The sequence below is a fragment of the Myotis nattereri genome (genome assembly GCF_964212035.1).
Source record: "Myotis nattereri genome assembly, chromosome: 1".
In the NCBI taxonomy this organism is placed as follows: domain Eukaryota; kingdom Metazoa; phylum Chordata; class Mammalia; order Chiroptera; family Vespertilionidae; genus Myotis; species Myotis nattereri.
In genome coordinates this window covers 132,691,855-132,711,631 of record NC_138075.1, presented here as the reverse complement: position 1 = coordinate 132,711,631, position 19,777 = coordinate 132,691,855, and the positions used below count along the sequence as shown (strand labels likewise).

General features: G+C 39.1%; 1 protein-coding gene across 1 annotated transcript in view; it reads left to right on the top strand.

The window, feature by feature from the left end:
• The window catches only part of CUBN (cubilin), a gene marked incomplete at its 5' end in the record, with an annotated part of 286,558 nt that overhangs the window by 10,623 nt on the left and 256,158 nt on the right, over positions 1 to 19,777 (top strand). Inside the window, 8 exons of the mRNA XM_081091329.1 lie at positions 6,037 to 6,163; positions 7,361 to 7,523; positions 9,526 to 9,657; positions 10,531 to 10,626; positions 12,440 to 12,558; positions 12,952 to 13,138; positions 14,255 to 14,367; positions 17,440 to 17,674. Coding sequence (XP_080947455.1) covers positions 6,037 to 6,163; positions 7,361 to 7,523; positions 9,526 to 9,657; positions 10,531 to 10,626; positions 12,440 to 12,558; positions 12,952 to 13,138; positions 14,255 to 14,367; positions 17,440 to 17,674 — 1,172 coding nt within the window. The remainder of the gene's footprint in view (positions 1 to 6,036; positions 6,164 to 7,360; positions 7,524 to 9,525; positions 9,658 to 10,530; positions 10,627 to 12,439; positions 12,559 to 12,951; positions 13,139 to 14,254; positions 14,368 to 17,439; positions 17,675 to 19,777) is intronic.

Genomic DNA, 19,777 nt, shown 5'->3' with positions numbered 1-19,777 from the left:
AACAGAATATCAAAGTGTGCAAGTGGGATGAGATCCATAAACCAAGGCAAAATTATTTTTCTCCCAGCACCACTCTCCCCCCTTCCCCTGCAAATAGAAAAGAAAAACTTTGACACAACTACTTGCTGCATGCCAGGGGTGAAAATTCTTTGTCCAGATACAAACGGGGGGCAGGGGGAATGTTAGAGATTTCTTTCAGTTGAGAGCTACCTAAACAGCAGACTCAAACTTTAAGAGCAATGCTGAATTCTTTCTTGCACCCGTTATAAAAGAAAGCCCGAGACTCATTGTGCTGACTCTGGAAATAATTCTGGTTTCTAATCTCTGCCCTTTAGGGATCTGCTGAAGGCTGAGAGCAGAACATTTAAATCTAGGTTCTTCTTGACATGGGGATAGTTTATGAAGTCTCAGGAATTCCACTTCATTTTCTACAACATAAACACTCTAATTCAGGCATATGATAGAGACTTTAAAAAAACATATTTTTATTGATTTCAGAGAAGAAAGAAGTGGGAGAGAGAGATAGAAACATCAATGATGAGAGAGAATCATTGGTCAGCAGCTGCCTCCTGCATGCCCCACACTGGGGATGGAGCCTGCAACCTGGGCATGTGCCCTGATGGGGATTCAAACCATGACCTCCTGGTTCATAGTCGACACTCAACCACTGAGCCACACTGGCTGGACATGAGAGAGATTTTTGAAGGAATAAAAGTTCATAGGAAATGTGCATGAGTGTAAGATTAAATTCTTGCTCTGTGGAGTCTACGTAAGGAAACAGCAATCACTTGGAGGCTTCCTTGAGTTCTATTAATTAAGTGAGGTTAAATCCTTGTTAATCAGTAGCTTCTCTGAGGTTAGTAACCCCCTCGGGAAACTTCAGACATTTGCTAAAGTTAAACTTGAGAGGCTGTTGGATAGTCTGGAGCTGTGGCAATAGGGTGGGCAGTTTGCTCTGGTTGGGGGGCCTCCTTCAGCCTCTAACTCTGGGAGTCCAGTGATTTGGGGAGACAAAGGAGTCTTTATTTAAAGGGATTATAATTCTTACTTTGAAAGATAAATCATTATGCAAATGCTAATTAATCAAAAGCCCTATTTTACAAGAAAGTTTCTGGTTAAAATTATTTTTTAGAGTTACTGAAAGCAGAGCAAGGAATACCGTTCATTATCTGTTTCTGCCTAGGAGTTCTTGTGACTCCAGGGCTTGCCCTCAACTGCTTCAGGCAGCTAACAGCTAATATTTTGACACAATGCTGCTATTGCATCTTTGTTCTGAAGAATTGATTCTTATTATTCTCCTGTTTACTTTGGATTAAGACAGCCCTAAGGGTCCAAATTTGCCATGCCTGGGTGGTGTATATTATACACTTCAGGCTCCGTTTGAGAAGGTTTCTAGGAAAAGAGGTTGAGTTTGTAAGTTTTCCTTTCTTTAGGAACACAAGGATGTTTAGCAGGTTTTATTTTATTTATCTCCATTCTTATCACTGGTGGATTTTAAAACGTGGAGAGCTTAAACCATGAAGACTGTCTGGTTTTAGCTTAAATAGTAGTTAGGTATTAAGCTCATTACCTCTTTCAGTTAGTCAGTTACATCAGCATTGAACCATGGACTCTAAAGCAAGTTAAACTAAGACTATGAAAGTGCACTTGACCTCTTCCAATTGCCAAGAGCACTTGCCGTGTTTTTGAAGACTGAAAAACCTAGCCATTACAAAAGTGACTTCTGCAGGGAGGTTTATAATTCATTACTCCTTTTCTTTAAAGGCCATATTCAGATACTTTGAGAATAAGTTTTACATACAAACACTGTTTGTTAAAAAGACATAAAAAGGGAAAGTCTTCAACGAACTTTAGCTTTTGGATGTGGGAATGTGATCTAGAAAAACAATGGTGTATCCTAGTTGATGTGGCTCAGTGGTTGAGCATCGTCCGTGCACTGAAAGGTTGCCTGTTCCATTCCTGGTGAGGGGCATGCAGGCTTCACATTGATATTTCTCTCTCTCCCTCTCCTTTCCTCTCTCTCTAAAAATCAATTTTAAAAATCTTTTTTAAAAAAAGAAAGAAAAACAATCATGCAGACATAACACAGATATAAGTTTCCTTGGGCAATGTGAGCCTCACCCATAAAATGGGATTAATAATACTTGTCTTTGAGGATCACAACAAGGGAGTGCATAGTCTACTGGCTTCTTCCTCCCCACTTCTTTGTTATCATATCATGAAAGAAGTGTACTTTGTAGCTGTGTAGACGAGAGCATAGGATTAAAATGAATTCATCTCTAAGTGATAAGAGCAAGAAGGAGCGAGAGATAAAATGGGAGGATTCAACTGAAAGTCCATGAACCAGAATCTCCTCTCAAATCTTAAGCTACTGTCCAAAAGTAGAGCTCTTAGTGATGAGATGAACACAATTTCCTGAACACATCCTACAGGAAAATGCCTTTAGGTCCCAAGATGAAAATAGTGTCTATAGATTGGCACTATCCTATATAATAAAAGAGAAACATGTAAATTGACTGTCCCTCTGCTACACTCACCAGCCAATCAGGAGTGAATATGCAAATCAACCCAACAAAGATGGCAGGTTAATTTGCATACACAGGCACTGGACAGAGAGCAGAGCAGGAGAGCAGGCGGAGAGTGGAGCGGCTTGGGGAAATTGGCTCCCAAAGCCGCCAGACGGAGAGCAGAGAGAGAGAGAGAGCTGGTGGCTTGGAGGACTTGGCAGAGTGGGAGGCCATGGGACAGAGACAGAGTAGGAAGGGAAAACCAAGAGCACGGGGAGCACCAGGAATTCTGGGAATAGTAGTTTTGGTGATAGAGAGATCTCCTAGACCCGGATTCCTCAAACTTTTTAAATAGTGGGCCAGTTCACTGTCCTTAAGACCGCTGAAGGTCCGGACTATAGTTTAAAAAAAAAAAACTATGAACAAATTCCTATGCACACTGCACATATCTTATTTTGAAGTAAAAAAACAAAATGGGAACAAACACAATATTTGTATTTGCATGTGGCCCGTGGGCCATAGTTTGAGAACCCCTGTCCTAGACAATAGAGCAAAGTGAGCTTAAAGCAAGTTACTGTTGTGGTAGGGGATGGAGGGAAAGCAAAGGTGAGAGACATAAGTAAAATCAGAGTGTCTAGGAAAAATTAAAGGGAAGATATCCTAAAACTTCCAGGAAATCTCTACCAATGAAGCAAAAAAAAAAAAAAATGCTTTTATTTTTCTGTGAGCAACAAACCAAACCAAGTTGGGGTCTCAGACAACTCGCTCATATGATTGCAAAGACAGACAGAAACTCCCTGATTGGAGAGGGCTCCTCTGAGGGCTCCCAGATTGGAGAGGGTGCAGGTCAGGCTAAGGGGCCCCTACACCCCACCCCCCCAGTGCACAAATGTCATGCACCAGGCCCTAGTTATTTTATAAGAAACAGAAACAGCAAGTTATTACATTGTCTGAGATGAACAGTTAATAGGTATGGTCAGTCAAGTCCCGTGAGGTTCAGAACACTCAGATGTTTCATCTATGATAGACTCAGAAAGCCTATTAAAAATTAAAAAAACAAACACAAACTTTTGACAAGTGGTGATGGTGATAAAATAAACTTTTAACAAGGGGGCCACTTGGATCAAATGCTCAAATATGTACATGAGCCAGGACGACCTGGCTCAATGGTTGAGTGTCAACCTATGAACCAAGAGGTCATGGTTTGATTCCTGGTCAGGGCACATGCCCGGGTTGCAGGCTCAAATCCCCAGTGTGGGGCATGCAGGAGGCAGCCAAGCAATGATTCTCTTTCATCATTGATGTTTCTATCTCTCTCTTCCTCTTCCTTCTTCTCTGAAACCAATAAAAATATATTTACAAAAAGAAAAGAGAAAAAAATATGTACATGAACTTCAGACTATAGATTATAGAACTTCAGATTATAATCTCTCTAAGAATCTAATTAAATTATCTTCAAAAACTAGAGGCCCGGTGCATGAAATTCCTGCACAGGGCTGGGGGTGCGGGAGGGTCCCTCAGCCAGGCCTGCACCCTCTCGCAATCTGGGACCCCTCCAGGGATTTTTGATTGCCAGTTTAGGGAGAGTTGTAGAGAGAAAAGGAAGTTAAATAACTTTTGGTAGGGAATGAATAGTTGAATTTCTATTTAAATTGGCAGTCGGACAACCCTCTCACAATCCGGGACCACTGGCTCTTAACTGCTCACCTGCCTGCCTGCCTAATCACCCCTAACCACTCTGCCTGCCTGCCTGATTGCCCCTAACCACTTGTCTGCCTGACTGATAGCCCCTAACTGCTCACCCACCTGCCTGATCGCCCCTAACTGCCTCTGTCTTGGCCACTGCCACCATGGCTTCTTCTGGAAGGATGAACAGAATGATGTCAGGAAGGTCGTTCAGCTGTCTGGTTTAATTAGCATATTATGTTTTTATTATTATAGTCTTTGTAAGGATGGGAGAAAGAAGAGGAAAGGGAGAGTTGTAGAGAGAAAAGGAAGTTAAATAACTTTTGGTAGGGAATGAATAGTTGAATTTCTATTTAGGTTTAATCATCTATTGCTACTAATCTATGACTTAATGTTAATGATAAAGGCAACCTTGGAATGCTCAGAAATATGGTTTCTTGTTGGAACAACTTTTATACAATTATATATGTGTATATATTGGTATTGCAAATTGCACAGGATGTATGTGTACCAAAAAATGTATTCACTCATTTGAAATTCTGATTTAACTGAGCATCCTGTAACTTTATGTGCTAGGTCTGTTGACACTTCATGTGAGGGCCTGAATGGTACTCACCCTATTCTTACTCTCCATTTCTGGCCACGTTCATTGATATCTTCTTCCAAGGAACCCACTCAAAGGTGCCACCCCAGCAGTTAGTTCTGTGCTGTTCCATGGGGACACCAAGTTCTGTGCTGAGTGTGACCCTTGTTGCTTCTCAAACAGCAAACTCTCCTTTCCCACAATCAGTCACAGGTTTGTCTTTATCCATAGACATCAGCTGAACTTGAACCTCAATGTGTGTTGTTAAAACATCTTCTTTATCTGGTAGAGTGCCGCCTTTTCCAGGACCCTCAGAAACAAGTTCATGGTCTATGGTTATGCAGCTTCTCTTGGTTCCTCGCCTCTGACTCCTAGCCCCAGTGGCCAGTTTCCTCCATGAGGTCCAACGCTGTTCAAGTCAGGCACACAGTGACCTCTGAGCCCGGCTCCCCGCCCCGCCCACTATGCTCAGATACGTGCAAATAAGACTGGGCTCGGTGACTCCTCCACCCCTTCCAGCTCCCCCAGGGCCATTCTCATACCTTCCACATTCCTTTTGAAGACGCACGGCAGATATTAAGCTGACTCAGCGATTTTAAGAATTATACAAAGCTTAAAGAAAATTTAAAACAACTTTGCTTTATTAGGTTATAGTTGAACTGAAATGTTCACCAGCTTCGGTGTTATGTAATAATTCCTTCTTGTGAGTTAAAATGTGGCTACGAAAGAAATGTGACTATATTAAGTGCATCTCATGGGTAGAAGAAGTATTGCCCTTTGTAGTAGAATAAGAATTATCATAGATGTGGATATCATGTTGCTTGTGGGTTATGCAGTCCTGGAGAACATTCAGGAACTTGTCTGCTCAGTGGGTTACCTGGCTTACCAGTGGGTCCAGTTGGACAAACGAATGGACTTGCGGATCTCTCCCTGGACCATCTTGAACAAACTCTTATAGATGTCTGTCCCCTGAAAGGTTTGATGACATGATAGCAGAAAAATGCACGTGGCAGTCATGCCCAGGTAGTAAGTCGTGCCCTCTCCCACTAGTTGAGACGAAGACGCATTTGCTGATTGCACTGCTTGAAGCAGAGCAGAGCGGTTTTCTCCCAAGACCTCACCCAGCAAATCTAGTTTGCAGGTTTATGCTTCCACATGAAGATCATTGACCTGCAATTGGAATTATTTTTTTAAATGATGCTAAGAAACAGGCACTCACCCTGATACAAGCCCTGACGTTGTGCTCTGTGTAACTAACAGTTGTCGCTGCTCACCTGAGACACATGGCCCCCAGTGTGCATCCAGATATGACGACTGTGAAGCGGGCTCCAAGGCACTCTGTGTCCACGGCATCTGTGAGGACCAAGTCCGCACACAGGCTGGACAGGTGGGTCCTTTCGTACTGTGACTCCTTGGAGGGAGTCAGGGTCCTTAGTGTGTCATCCTGCGTGACTGTGCACAGGCATGGCCCTGCGAGGCTGCAGAGGGGAAGCCACTTCCTGCCCTTAAGCAGGGCACAGGTGAGGAAGGGGATGAGGGTGTCCACAAATAAGCAGAAAACTCAGCCAAGAAGTTAAGATTTCATTATATAAATGATTAACATTTTTATTATTCCTTCATGAGTCTTCCTGTGAGATATGATTTCCTTTTGACCGTGTGAGTTTTAACAGTGACAAGACATGGAAACACAAAAGGCCCCGTCTTGCCAGCAACATGCAGTTTTTAAAAAAATATATTTTTTTTATTAATTTCAGAGAGAAAGGGGGAGAGAGAGAGAGAGAGAGAGAGAGAGAGAGAGAGAGAGAGAGAAACATCAATGATGAGAATCATTGATCGGCTGTCTCCTGCACGCCCCCTACTGGGGATCGAGCCTGCAACCCCGGCATGTGCCCTTGGCTGGAATCAAACCCGGGACCCTTCAGTCCTCAGGCCGATGCTCTATCCACTGAGCCAAACTGGCTAGGGTGCAACATGCAGTTTTCAGGAGGCTGGATTTCTCTGGCCCCTGTGACTGCTGCAGACGCTGAGACCACGTCCCTGCTGCCCTTGCTCTGGGTCCTGACAACCTTGGCTCCTGGCCCGCAGGGTTGCACAGTGCTGCCGCCTGGCCTTGCAGGAGACCTTCAGGTCTTTATTTTTAGTTCTGTTTATTCCTACTTACGTGATGGAAAATGGTTCCCTTCCAAAGATGGTGGATGGGAAGGAAGGAGAGACTTGCAAAAGGGAAACAAACAGAATTGATTTTCCGAGGTCTGTGCCTACATGGGTGTTTTTCCCCTCTAAAAACATAGCAGGCTGAGTTGATTGACTTTAATTATATTGACTTACAGTTCTTGATTGTTGTTGCTCTTTCCCTGGCATCTTTGGGGGCAAATTATAGGTTTCCCTTACTCTGAAATAAAGATGTTTCTCTTTATGCGTGGTCTGGTCTAAATGCTTAATCATTGGGAGGAAAAAGAGAAGCCACTCAATTACCTTATGGAACTGAACATTGGGGGATAAACAGTTGGGGGCTTGGTGAGATTTTCAAAGGTTTTCTTGCTCATTTTGATTTTCTTTATTCACGCTCCTGTCCTCCTGCCAGCCCAAGTACAGCTGCATCTGCGATGCTGGTTGGACGTCCCCACAGAACAGCTCCGCCTGCACACTGGACAGAGACGAGTGCAACCTCTGGCCTGCGCCTTGCTCAGAACTTGTGCAGTGTTTCAACACTCCAGGCTCTTTCTATTGTGGGGCCTGTCCCACAGGTATGTGGGCATGTCTGCGCCAGCCAGAGGCACTGTGCTGGGTTCTGCCTGCCAGCCAGGCATGGTACCAGAACCAATTTCCTTCTGCTGCCCAAGGATAAGAAGCCCGTTCTTAGGAGGTGTTCCAATCCCGCTTCATGTCCTATTTTACTAACTCCTACTCCCGACCATCTTCCTGCTGTGACAGTTGAACAACAGAAATGGGAGGTTTGTCCGAAGCTGTGCTCGAGTCAAACATTGGGGGCAGGGTGAGCCATAGTTTGTGAGGTCAAACATTTTATATTGCCATCAACTAACTAGACTTGAGGCCAAAGGACATGTGCTCTAGTTCTGCCTTACCTACTAGCCAGATGTTTGTAAACTTGGGAAAATTATTGTCTTCTCTTGAGTCCAGTAGTTCTCATCTGGGTGTGGCATTAGAAGGTCCGATGGCCTTGCTGTGAATAGGGATGTCCAGCTCCATCACAGACGTACAGGGACCAAATCTCCAGGGGAGGTCAAATGTGGTAATTAGAAATGTGGACTCTGGACTCAGAGAGCGCCTGGGTTTGAGTCCAGTTTCATCCCTTATTATATAGGGTCGTCATCATCCATATAATGATGATGTCTGTCCACTTACTGTGAACAAAGCACTGTGCTGGGTGCACTGGGAAGAATGCACCAGATCTCAGAGTTTACGAGGCTGGCTGCACTCCATGGATGTTCTTAGAAAGTGGAGCACAAAGACAACAGAATAATAGCAGCTATTCTTTTATGGAAATGTCATAGAGGCACTGTGCTAGGCAATTTTTAATTCTTGCAACTACAACAAAAACAAGAAATGCCAGCAATGAGTATTATTCCCGTTTTAAAATAGAAGGCCTTGAGGCTTAGAGCAGGCAAGTAACATACCCAAGATCACACCGCTTGTAAGCACCAGCTTCACACTGGGCCTGCCTGGCTCTGGGTCTGAGCTGTGCGCTGAAGACTGTCCTTCTGAGTCACCAAAGACCCCACCCCCCATTGCCTTGTTTAGTGACTTTTGGCTTAGTGAATTCATTGCAAAAGGTTTGAGACATTCTTATAGTTTTGATCATTTGAATTCTGGGTAATAAAACTCACAACAATTGACTAAAACAGACATGTTTAAAGTAAAACAACATTCCTTTTCTGTCGCCTCAGTCTCCTTCTAAGGAGACCACTGTTACAATTTGTCCTTGCTCCTCTTCTACCTTTTCTTTTACAAACACATAGATACATACGCAGGTTAAAAAAAAATCCCCACATTGGGATCACATTCTACACATTATCCCAACATTTTGTATTTTCATTCATTCCTTTCTATATGTGTGTGCATGTTACTAAAAATAGTTTGTAGAGAGACCAACCAAAGGACTTGTATGCATGCATATAAGCATAACCAATGGACACAGACACCAGGGGGGTGAGGGCATGAGCAGAGGAGGGGGACAATGGGGGGATAAGGACACATTTGTAATACCAGTACCTTAATCAATAAAGAAAAAAATTAAAAAAATAGTTTGTAGAATTCAATGGAACAGATGAGTCATAATGTAATCAGCTATGGCCCTATTGACCACAGAGAGTCTTTTCCCCATTTAGACATGTGCTTGCCTATTTCTTTCTTTATTTTTATTCTTGCCTATTTCTCTATATACTGCCAGTTTTATCACTGTAGAATACATTTTAAGAAGCGGAATTGGTAGTCAAAAGGTATGTATTTTAAGAAATGCAACGAATACTGCTAGATCTCTTTCCAAGTAGGTTTTATTAATTTAGCTTCTGATTAACAGCATATAAGTGTACTCCTATTGCCCACCTCTTTGCCGAATTTGATTCTAAAAATTTAAAACAATTTTTGTCAACCTGATAGGTAGAGCATATCTCATTTAAATGTAGAGTTCCTTATAGCTAAGCAAGTTTTTATATGTTTGTGACTATTTGTTTTTTTTTCTTTGTTGACTCATCTGTAGAGCTAACTTTTCAAATCTTATTTTTCTAGGCTGGCAAGGAAATGGATATTATTGCCAAGATATCAATGAATGTGAGACAAATAATGGCGGTTGTTCTGTGGCTCCACCTGTTGAGTGTGTGAATACACCTGGGTCTTTCCACTGTCAGGCCTGTCCACCAGGTACTACAGTAATTTTCTGATTCCATTACAGGCAAACCATACATTTAAAAAAGGGATTTTTTCCCTCCATTTTAAATATGACTTCTGTCCAAGGAGATAAACTGAATAGTCTGGAAAGTTTTACTTAACTTACAGATTCAGGGTGCATTAGTACTAGCTGTATTATAAGAAAGAAGGGAAAAAAATTTTTGAATATCAAAGGACAACAAGCCTTTATTAAAAACTGAAATAGCTTACTGAGGTAATGCAGAATTTGAAAAAATGTCTCCGTGAATCCCAGACCTATAGCTCCATTGTTCCCACAAATAATTTATTTCTATAATGTACACATGAAGTGTTTTACATATAAAGTTTACTGAATAACAGGTCTGAAGGTAGGTATGTAATACACGTTAGTTTTCTTTCTCTTTCAGAAAGGAGTCATTACTGCTCTTCTCTAATCTGAATTGAGTTACTATCCAGGAAGTTCAACGAGTTCTAAGGGATTAACTGCAACACTATGTTTCATTAACACAAAACAACAGTACTTTGGACTTCTATAATAATTTAGCTCTAAGATCATCAAGTCATTGAAATGAAAAAGTGTCAACTTTTTAGTGTCAGCACTAACTGTATCAGTAGTTTCATATACCTTTTTAATTTTTTTATTTTGTAATTAGAAACAACCACAAACATTGTTTATGAAATCAGGTTCCTAATTCTCGTCCTTTTTCTTAATTATGAAATTTTGTTTATGACACTTTAGATTTTCTGTTTGATGATAGAGGATCTCTGGTTGGTTTGTTCATGATGTTTGATTCTCGGATTGGGGATCTTCTTCTTCTTGAATAGTCTTAACGTTGTTTGTCGTGCCCCTGCTCTTGCTGTGGTCAGGGTACCAGGGCGATGGAAGAGTGTGCACACTCATAGACGTCTGCTCGGTCAATAATGGAGGCTGCCACCCACAGGCGACATGCTCCCCCGGCCCAGGTAATGACTCACTCTCCCTCTGCTTTGGGGTATTTTAATATAATGTTATAAAACAAATCAACTTTTTAAAATAATTTTTTTTTTGATCTTCAAACAAAAAAATGAATCCATGTCACAAAACTGTACATTGGGATTTTAAAAAATGCAATAGACTGTGTTCTTTTATGATCGGTTCTAATTTAGCAATTATTTTTCAAGATAATTATCTCAGCTACTTAACTCATAATTGTATTTCAGCAAGCAGGAAGGAGAAAAGGAGGAAGGAGGGCAAGTCTACTTCTTTTAAGGATATTTTTATTTCTATGCTGTTGGCCAGGGCTGAGCCTGGCGGCTAACCCTGGCTGCAAGGAAGGCTGAGATATGTAGTTTTTATTTCAGGTGCCCATACCCTCAATTAAAATAAAACGTAAGGAAGGGAAAAATGGAGCTAGGGAAAATACCAATAGCGTCTGCAATGCTGTTTAAAAGAAACTTCAACCCATATAATTTTTGAAATATATATTGCTAAGCTTTCTCTCAGAAATGTTGAATCAATTTATATACTCAACAACAGTGTATGAAAACATACATTTACCCCACTCTTAGCAACAATGAATACTATTGTTATTTTTAATTTTAGTCAATTTTATAGCCAAATTTTGCCTTCCAGTTATTTCAATTTTGATTAAATAAAAATTAAGATTTTGATTACTAATAATTAATAATTAATGCTTTTCACATAGTACTGGCCATTGTTTCTATTTGTCCATGTCCTTTGTTCATCAATTTCTTATTGATTTGTAAAATTTCATTGTGTATTAAGGATATTACCTTGTTATCTGTCTCATATTTTACATGTATTTTTCTTGGCATGTTGTTTTTATTTTTTCATTTTGTGATGGAATTTTCTATTTAGAAGTTTAAAAGTTTTATGTAGTCAAAATGGTAAAATCTTTTCTTTTAAAATCCCACCCCCCCTCAGAATTTGTCCTTTCCTACCAAACAAACCTTTTAAAAATATTCAAGTACATATTCTTTTATATTTTTATTTATTTAAACATTAAGATCTTTGATCTTTTTAGGATTCATTCTTATCTATAGCTTCAAATAGAGATCTACCTTGATATTTTCGTTCAAATGGGTGGCTGGCCCCAACTCCATTTATTGAATAATTTTATCATATCTTTTGCTATTTCAAAATAGCACTTTTATTTTTACTAACATGTCATATATATGCACATATATCAAAGAATATGTATGTGACATATATACTCGCTTGTGATTATTAAAGTGTTTATTGATTAACAGCATATTAAAGTGGTTAAGAGCATGAGTTCTAGAAAAAGACTACTTGGATTTTGATTTTCCCTTGACTCCACCATATTCTAGCTTTGTCTTCATCTATAAGTGGGATAATAATAATAATACCCACTTGAGAGGATTAAGTGAGTCAATATCTGTACAATGCATGCAATAGATGCGATCATCATAAGATTACTCGTTAACTCAATTACTCGTTTCTGCTGTCAACCCCTCCATGATGAGAAATTCCCCTTTTCCTTAGCGTACCTCACCCTTGCGCAAGACCATGACATATAGGTCAGTGTCATTGTATATAAAGTATTGAAGACATGTAATGCCTTCCTTATTTTTAAGGTAAAAATGGAAAAATAAAGATTCCAGTGTATTCCCCTTACACCGTGTCTTGCCTGCCCCTAGAGATCTGCACACTTGAGTTGGATGATTGCTTGTCTAGACAAGAGAGCCTGAGTTTTGTTACTGGGTCTGAGTTGAAAAGACCTGTATTTACACTTTCACTTTTATTTCTGAACAGGTTCCTTACCTTTCTGTAGTTGTCTCCCGGGATATACTGGAAATGGTTTTGGCCCAAATGGATGTGTGCAACTCAGTAATATGTGCCTGAGTCGCCCGTGTTTAAATGGACAATGCATCGTGAGTTCTTTATTCCTGAGGAAACTGTACTTGAGAATAATTTTAGTTTCATATCTATGCAATATGTTTTCTATGATTTATTACTTTTAAGGTAATGATAAAACTTAAGATAAGGAACTGTCAATAACTCTGAGATGAAAGGTAACTATTAATTTTAGTTCCCAGGAAAAACCAATGAGTTAATTAGTGATTTACAAAGAAGTAAAACAATGCCTACAGTTTGATCCCGGTAGATTTAACTTATACTTAGCAATCACCATTTAAATGAATGAGTGCAAGTTAGACTCAACACCTGCTGCATACATCATGTTTCACTTTTCTTTATTATTTGGGTTGATTTGAGTTGATTGTCTATCCATTTGTTCTATGGCATTATGTTGTTTCTTTCCTTAGGACACAGTGTCTGGTTATCTTTGTAAGTGTGAATCGGGTTGGGCTGGTATCAACTGCACAGAAAACATCAATGAGTGTCTGAGCAACCCCTGTTTGAATGGGGGAACCTGTGTTGATGGCATTAATGCCTTCAGTTGTGAATGCACACGTTTCTGGACTGGATTTCTCTGCCACATTCCCCAGCAAGGTATGCTCAGCATTTCTTAGACCACAGATGCTCACAGCTTAAATTTATCATCGTTTAATGAGTCCTACTGCAGGTTCTTGTCTAATTGCTCCAATGCTTAGAACTAAGTGTTTCCTTGCAGAAATTGTATAGAATTGACAAGGTGAATTTATATCTCAATTTAAGCCAGAAATGCCTTTTCCTCAAAGGAAAATTTTTCTCTTTGCATTATGTCCATTCTGAAAACAAAATATGCTCAGGTATTATAGTTTTCTAATAGTGGGTTTTCTCTAAAGCAGTCATTTAATTTCCCTAGAATATTCTATTTAATCATGTCACTCTTCTGCTCTAGAATATACTGGGTTCCCCATTGCCTGTTAAATAAATATTGGGACTGCTTTTCAATTCTCCTCTATAACCAGGCCTCTTCCTATACCTCTACTTTTCATTAGTTCTCTAAAAGGACTCTTTTTAAGACAGACATCTTTCCTTACCTGACCTCATGAGCTGCCATGAATATTTCTGCCTTTTTTCTTTATTCTAGATAGTTCTCCCTCAAATCTTTCCAAATTCTTTCTTTGCTTCCCATCGAAATGTATGTCATATTCAACCTCCACCAGAAAACCTCTTATAACGTCTCCACCCCTCCCTTATTACCCCTTATTCTGAATCAGCATGTCTACCAAGGCTTTTCTGTGTGTTCAGGATGGTGGTAGACCCCATGAAGAAACAAAAAAGCATAAAATACTCTCTCCACATATAATCTGCTTATCTTCCAGTTGAGGAGACAAGACTAATACAAAATTGGCAGAGAATAAACAAGAACTAAAGATAAGAACTAAATTGTGTGGGGTCAAGTCAAACGTTGCAAAGGTAGAATGGGAGGCAGTGAGCATACAAAGGTCAGGGAAATTCATGGTGGAGATGAGGAGAAGTGAACTAGACTTTCAACAAGAAGTGAGATTTGGGTGGATACCCAAGGCAAAGGGGACAGGGGAGAAGAATGGCAGGACTTTTGTCTCTAATGTTAATTACTCAGACTTTTCTAAATGTCTCATCAGCACGGTTAGAGTTGCCCCTAGCCTCTTCCTCTATGGAGTCTCTGAAAAGCACAGTTCCCCTTCTTTTCCTTTGCAGTCTGTGGAGGGTCCCTCTCAGGGGTGAACGGGAGCTTCAGCTATAAGAGCCCTGATGTTGGCTATGTTCATGACGTTAACTGCTTCTGGGTTGTCCGAACCGAAGAGAGAAAGGTAACTGTAGTGTCTCCTGTCTAATGTAGATTTCATTTATATATAGGCATGTGTATTACATAAAATACATATAGTGATAATTTGTCAATTATATATTGAGGATTTACTAAATGTCAGGCTTTGGGCTAGGCCAGTGGTCGGCAAACTGCAGCTTGCGAGCCACATACGGCTCTTTGGCCCCTTGAGTGTGGCTCTTCCACAAAATACCAACTTCTGCGCATGGGCCACGAAGTTTCAATCGCACTGTATGTGCACGCCCACACACGGTATTTTGTGGATGATGCCCACCATGGATGATGCTCTATGGATGATGCTCTACATGGGTTGGCTGACAGCAAGTCAGTGATGTTTTAAAGGCATGTCCTTACTGATACAGTCATGTTTGAAGGTCATCACTCAATAATGTTGATTATATACAAAAATGGGAACTTCTATTAAGATGATTTTCTTGCCTGACCAATATGGCCCAGTGGTTGAGCATTGACCTATGAACCAGGAGTCACAGTTCCATTCCTGCTCAGGGCACATGCCTGGGCTGTAGGCTTGATCCCCAGTGAGGGACATGCATGAGGCAGCTGATTGATGATTCTCTCTCATCATGGATGTTTCTATCTCTCTCTTCCTCTCCCTTCCTCTCTGAAATAGATAAAAATACATATATTATTTAAAAAGATGATTTTCTTATTAGTGTCTTCTCTGGGCCACTGCATGTGCCAGTGTTCAATGCTAATTGTTCCACAGATTATATCATTAACACTCATAACCCAAAAGAATTACATATATATCCTCATTTTGCATATAAGGAAATGGAGCCTAGAGCAGCTGAGAAGTTCGTCCGGGGCGTGTGGTTTTAAATGCCATGCTGTCACTTGAACCCAGGCCATTCAACATCAATAACTCTGAACCCGAACTGCTGCAAAAACAATCTTCAAATTAAAATCTGAGCTGGAGGTTTTTAGTGCTTTTGTCTCCAGTATTTATTATTCAACTTTTCCAAATACTTATTTTCCAACCAGGTTGTAGGCTCACTGAAATAAAGTTATACTTCTGAGAGAAGGTTTCCCTTAAATCCCATTAACATTTCAGCAATATTATAGAGGTCATTGTGTAAGGTCAGAAAACATTTTCCACCCCCTCTAAAAGAGGACCTGTTAACCCATAATAGAATAAACTCCAAAATCAATTTTTCAGTGAATATTTGATATGAATTTCCTTCTTTCCACTTAGTTTTCATGAATTATATTTCGTGACATTGAAAACAAATTTTTTTCAAAAAAATTATTTTGTGAAAAATTTTGACATTTTTATTTTCAATCTGTAAGAAAATTTATGCTGTTTTCTTGATGATTGTGATTCTATATCTTTTTATCCCCAACATAATTTACATAAAGGATTAGAAAATTATGTACAAATCATGGACATTTATTTTATTTTTATTGAAATTGCTTCAAGGGAAAGCATGATGTAATGTTAGGTAACAGATCTTAAAAATATCCTAGTATAGAATTTCAAAAATATCTTGATTTCCTTTTTCACTTGTTGAATACTGTTGTGGTTTTAGATTATAAAATAAATTCAACAGCCTTCTTTTGGTTGTTTGACTGTTTTAAGTGAGGTTGTCAATAAAAAATATTTTATATATAATAAAAGGCAAATATGCAAATCGACTGAATGGCAGAATGATTGGTCACTGTGACACACACTGACCACCAGGGGACAGATGCTCAATGCAGGAGCTGTCCCCTGGTGGTCAGTGTTCTCCCACAGGGGGAGTGCCACTCAGCTAGAAGCGGGGCTCATGGCTGGCGAGCACAGCGGCAGTGGCAGGAACCTCTCCCGCCTCCATGGCAGCGCTAAGGATGTCTGGCTGATGGCTCAGAGCAGAGTGGTCCTAAGCCATCAGTTGGACATCCCTCAAGGGCTCCCCCCCTCCCCGAGTGCATGAATTTTGTGCACCAGGCCTCTAGTTTTATATATAATTAACTATATTACTATGCTTTTCTGTATATTCCAACATCTTAACTTGGAGACACACTTTGTGTTTATTCTCTCCTACTTGTATGTGCAGAACTCTTCATATTCCCTTTGCCCATTCTCTGCTCTTATTATTCATCTCTTATGATGTGCAACAATGAAGACTTGCAGACTTTATACTTGCCAATACCATACCTACTCAGTCTACACCTGGGGTTCCCAGTGTGGGTTGGGCATCAGTATCTGGTTGAAAGTTTCACAGATTCCTAAGAACATCTGTGAGTGAGCTATAGGCTATTCAGGGGATCACGATATAAATTCTTGTGAATGGTAATATTAATCAGTTAAATTTAATTTAAGGTAAATTTTTCAAATGTCTAATGTGTTTTACTAATGTGGAAGCATTTGTTTAATTGACCTAACAGTTTAATGAAATCTAGGGAAAATATATTTCATTAATCCATTGAATAACAACTCAAGGAATACAACGTTTTAGTTATGCTAGATAAATACATTCTAGAGATATGCTGTACAGCACAGTGCCTATAGTTAACAATACAGTATTTTGCAGTTCAAAATTTTTTAAGAGAATAGATTATGTTTTTACTATAAAAATTTTTGAGAGAGAGATAGAGAGAGAGAGAGAGAAAGAAAGCTTTGGGAGGTGTTGGATATATCTATTGATTGTTGTGATGATATCACAGGTGTTTGTATATGTCCAAACTCATGAAATTTTACATTAAATATGTGTAGTTCTTTGTGTATCACTTATAACTCAATAAAGCTGTGAAATGTATGTAATTAACATTAAGATTTTGGCATAGTTGTTTATATATGTGAGGGGGGAAACGATGGGATTTTACCTCACACCAAAAAAAAAAGATTTTTGATATATGTTGATATTAGTTGAAGTGTAAGCAATTTTTAACACAAGTCACTTAACAAATAGATTTTTCATATGTATTTGTGGATAATTGGGGCATTTTAGATATATCTCTTAAAAGTGACTCACTGTAAATGCTTCCTAATTAGTGGGAGGCAGACTCTAGACTTAACATGAGTATGAAGGATAATATCTTGTGACCTTTATATTTTTAGGTGCTGCGTATCACTTTCACTTTTTTCCAATTAGAATCAGTGAGCAACTGTCCACATGAGTTTCTTCAGATTCACGATGGAGATTCCTCTGCAGCATTTCAGCTTGGAAGGTTCTGTGGCTCCAGCACTCCACATGAACTCCTCAGCAGTGACAATGCTCTCTACTTTCATTTCTATTCTGAACATTTAAGAAATGAGAGAGGCTTTACAATAAGATGGGAAACACAACAACCAGGTAAGTGTAAATATGGAGCACAATAAAGCCAAGTCTTGAGGTTATTAATTTTTTAATCAATATTAATCTTCTTTGATACATTGAATATTTGGAGACCCGGTGTTATATACTAGAGGCACGGTGCACGAATGCACCCTCTGGCAATCTGAGGGGGATGTTGGAGTGCCGGTTTTGGCCTGATCTCCGCAGGCCAGGCCCTGGACCCCACCAGTGCACGAATCCATGCACTGGGCCTCTAGTATGCATATATAAGATCTTTGATTAATCTCTTCTTGCTTCCCCCCTCCCCCTTTCCCTCTGAGATTCATCAGTCTATTCCATGTTTCCATGCCTGTGCATTGAGCGTCTGTCCCCTGACTGTCAGTGTGTGTCATAGCTACCGGTTGAATAGTCACTTAGGTATATATATATATATATATATATATATATATATATATTATAATTATTTTTATATCAAATAAATCTACATTAATTTGTATTTGATTTTGTTTTCAGAAATAATAAAATGTGGATGAAATGGAAGAGTTTAAAAAACATTAGTCTTAATGAGTCCCTTCTGAAATTACTGAACAGAATTTTTATAAGCTCAACTTGTAAATTACTGCAGGGATGTTAGTGAGGACACTGACCTCTCCTTCACTGAGTATTCCTTGTCTTAATGACTATTTGATCATTTGTTTTTGTTGTATTTTTGTTTTGGTGGTTTATTTAAAACATTTACTATGTGATTTTTTAAACATAAAAAAATAGAAAAAACATTATACCAAAACTCCAATTCATTTATCAATAAATCTGTGGAACTATTTCTGGAATTTCTCATTTTTTCTGTTGTTCTATTAATCTATCCTTGTGCCGCATTGGCTGAGTTACTGAAGCTTGAAGTCCGGTTGTGTAAATCCTCTAGGTTTGTTCTTTTAAAATATGCTGGGTTCTTTACATTTCCATATAAATGTTAGCATCAATTTCCCCCAACAGTCCGTTGGGATTTCGTTGGCATTGCATGGAATCTATAATCACTTGGGAAAGTAATGACTTCTTAAAAATTCAGATCCTATCAATTCATGAATGTGGACTCTATATTTGTTTAGTTTTCTTTTAATTTGTCTTCGTAGTGGTTTATGATTTCAGTGTTTACTTATTTCACATCTTTTCTTATTTCTTCCTAGATATTTGATATTTATTATGTTAAATGACATTATTTTTCTAAGATTTCATTTTCCATTTGTTAGTATATTTGTATTTTCCTTATTATGAATGAGGTTGAATGTCTTTTCATATATATTTTTAAAGGGTATTTGAATTTTTTCAGTGAGCTTTGTTTATATCACAATTTTTAGAGCTCTTCAGATATTAGGAATATTAATTCTTTATATTACATATTGCATTTTCCTAGTTTGCCATTAACATTCCACTCTGCTTATGATGTTTTATTTTTTTTTTACCCATATGATAATGTTTTAAGTACTAAGTTTTGAAAAAGTCTTTTCCTTTGAGCAACTGTGATGTTTTCTCATTAGAAACAATGAAAATCATGTAACTTATTTGTTTCTCTTTTTGCCTAGGAAGCAAATTTTTTGTTTGAATAACCTGCATAACTATGTAAATCTCATATCTTGCATATCTGAAATGTCATCTTCTTTTGTTTTTCCCCAATTTGTATTTATGGCAGTCGAGATTTTTATTTAGTGTATTTATTTATTTTTTTTTCGCAGTAGCACTTTTCATAAGCCACCATAGGTTTTCTGTTAAATAAATGTGGGTATTAGTAAAGAAAAGATTCTTCCCATCATTGATAAACAACTTTATAGGGCTGATGGGGTTTAGTGCAGATGGTGAAGTGGGTGTCAGAAAGCCTGGCCCACTCTTTCATTTGCTCCATCCCTGGGCAACCACTATAGATATTTGAACTTCTTTCTTTTTTTAAAATATATATTTTTATTGATTTCAGAGAGGAAGGGAGAGGGAGAGAGAGGTAGAAACATCCATGATGAGAGAGAATCAATTATTGGCTGTGTCCTGCATGCCCCCTACAGGGTCGAGCCACAATCCGAGGATGTGCCCTTGACCAGAATAGAACTCGGAACCCTTCAGTCCACAGGCTGA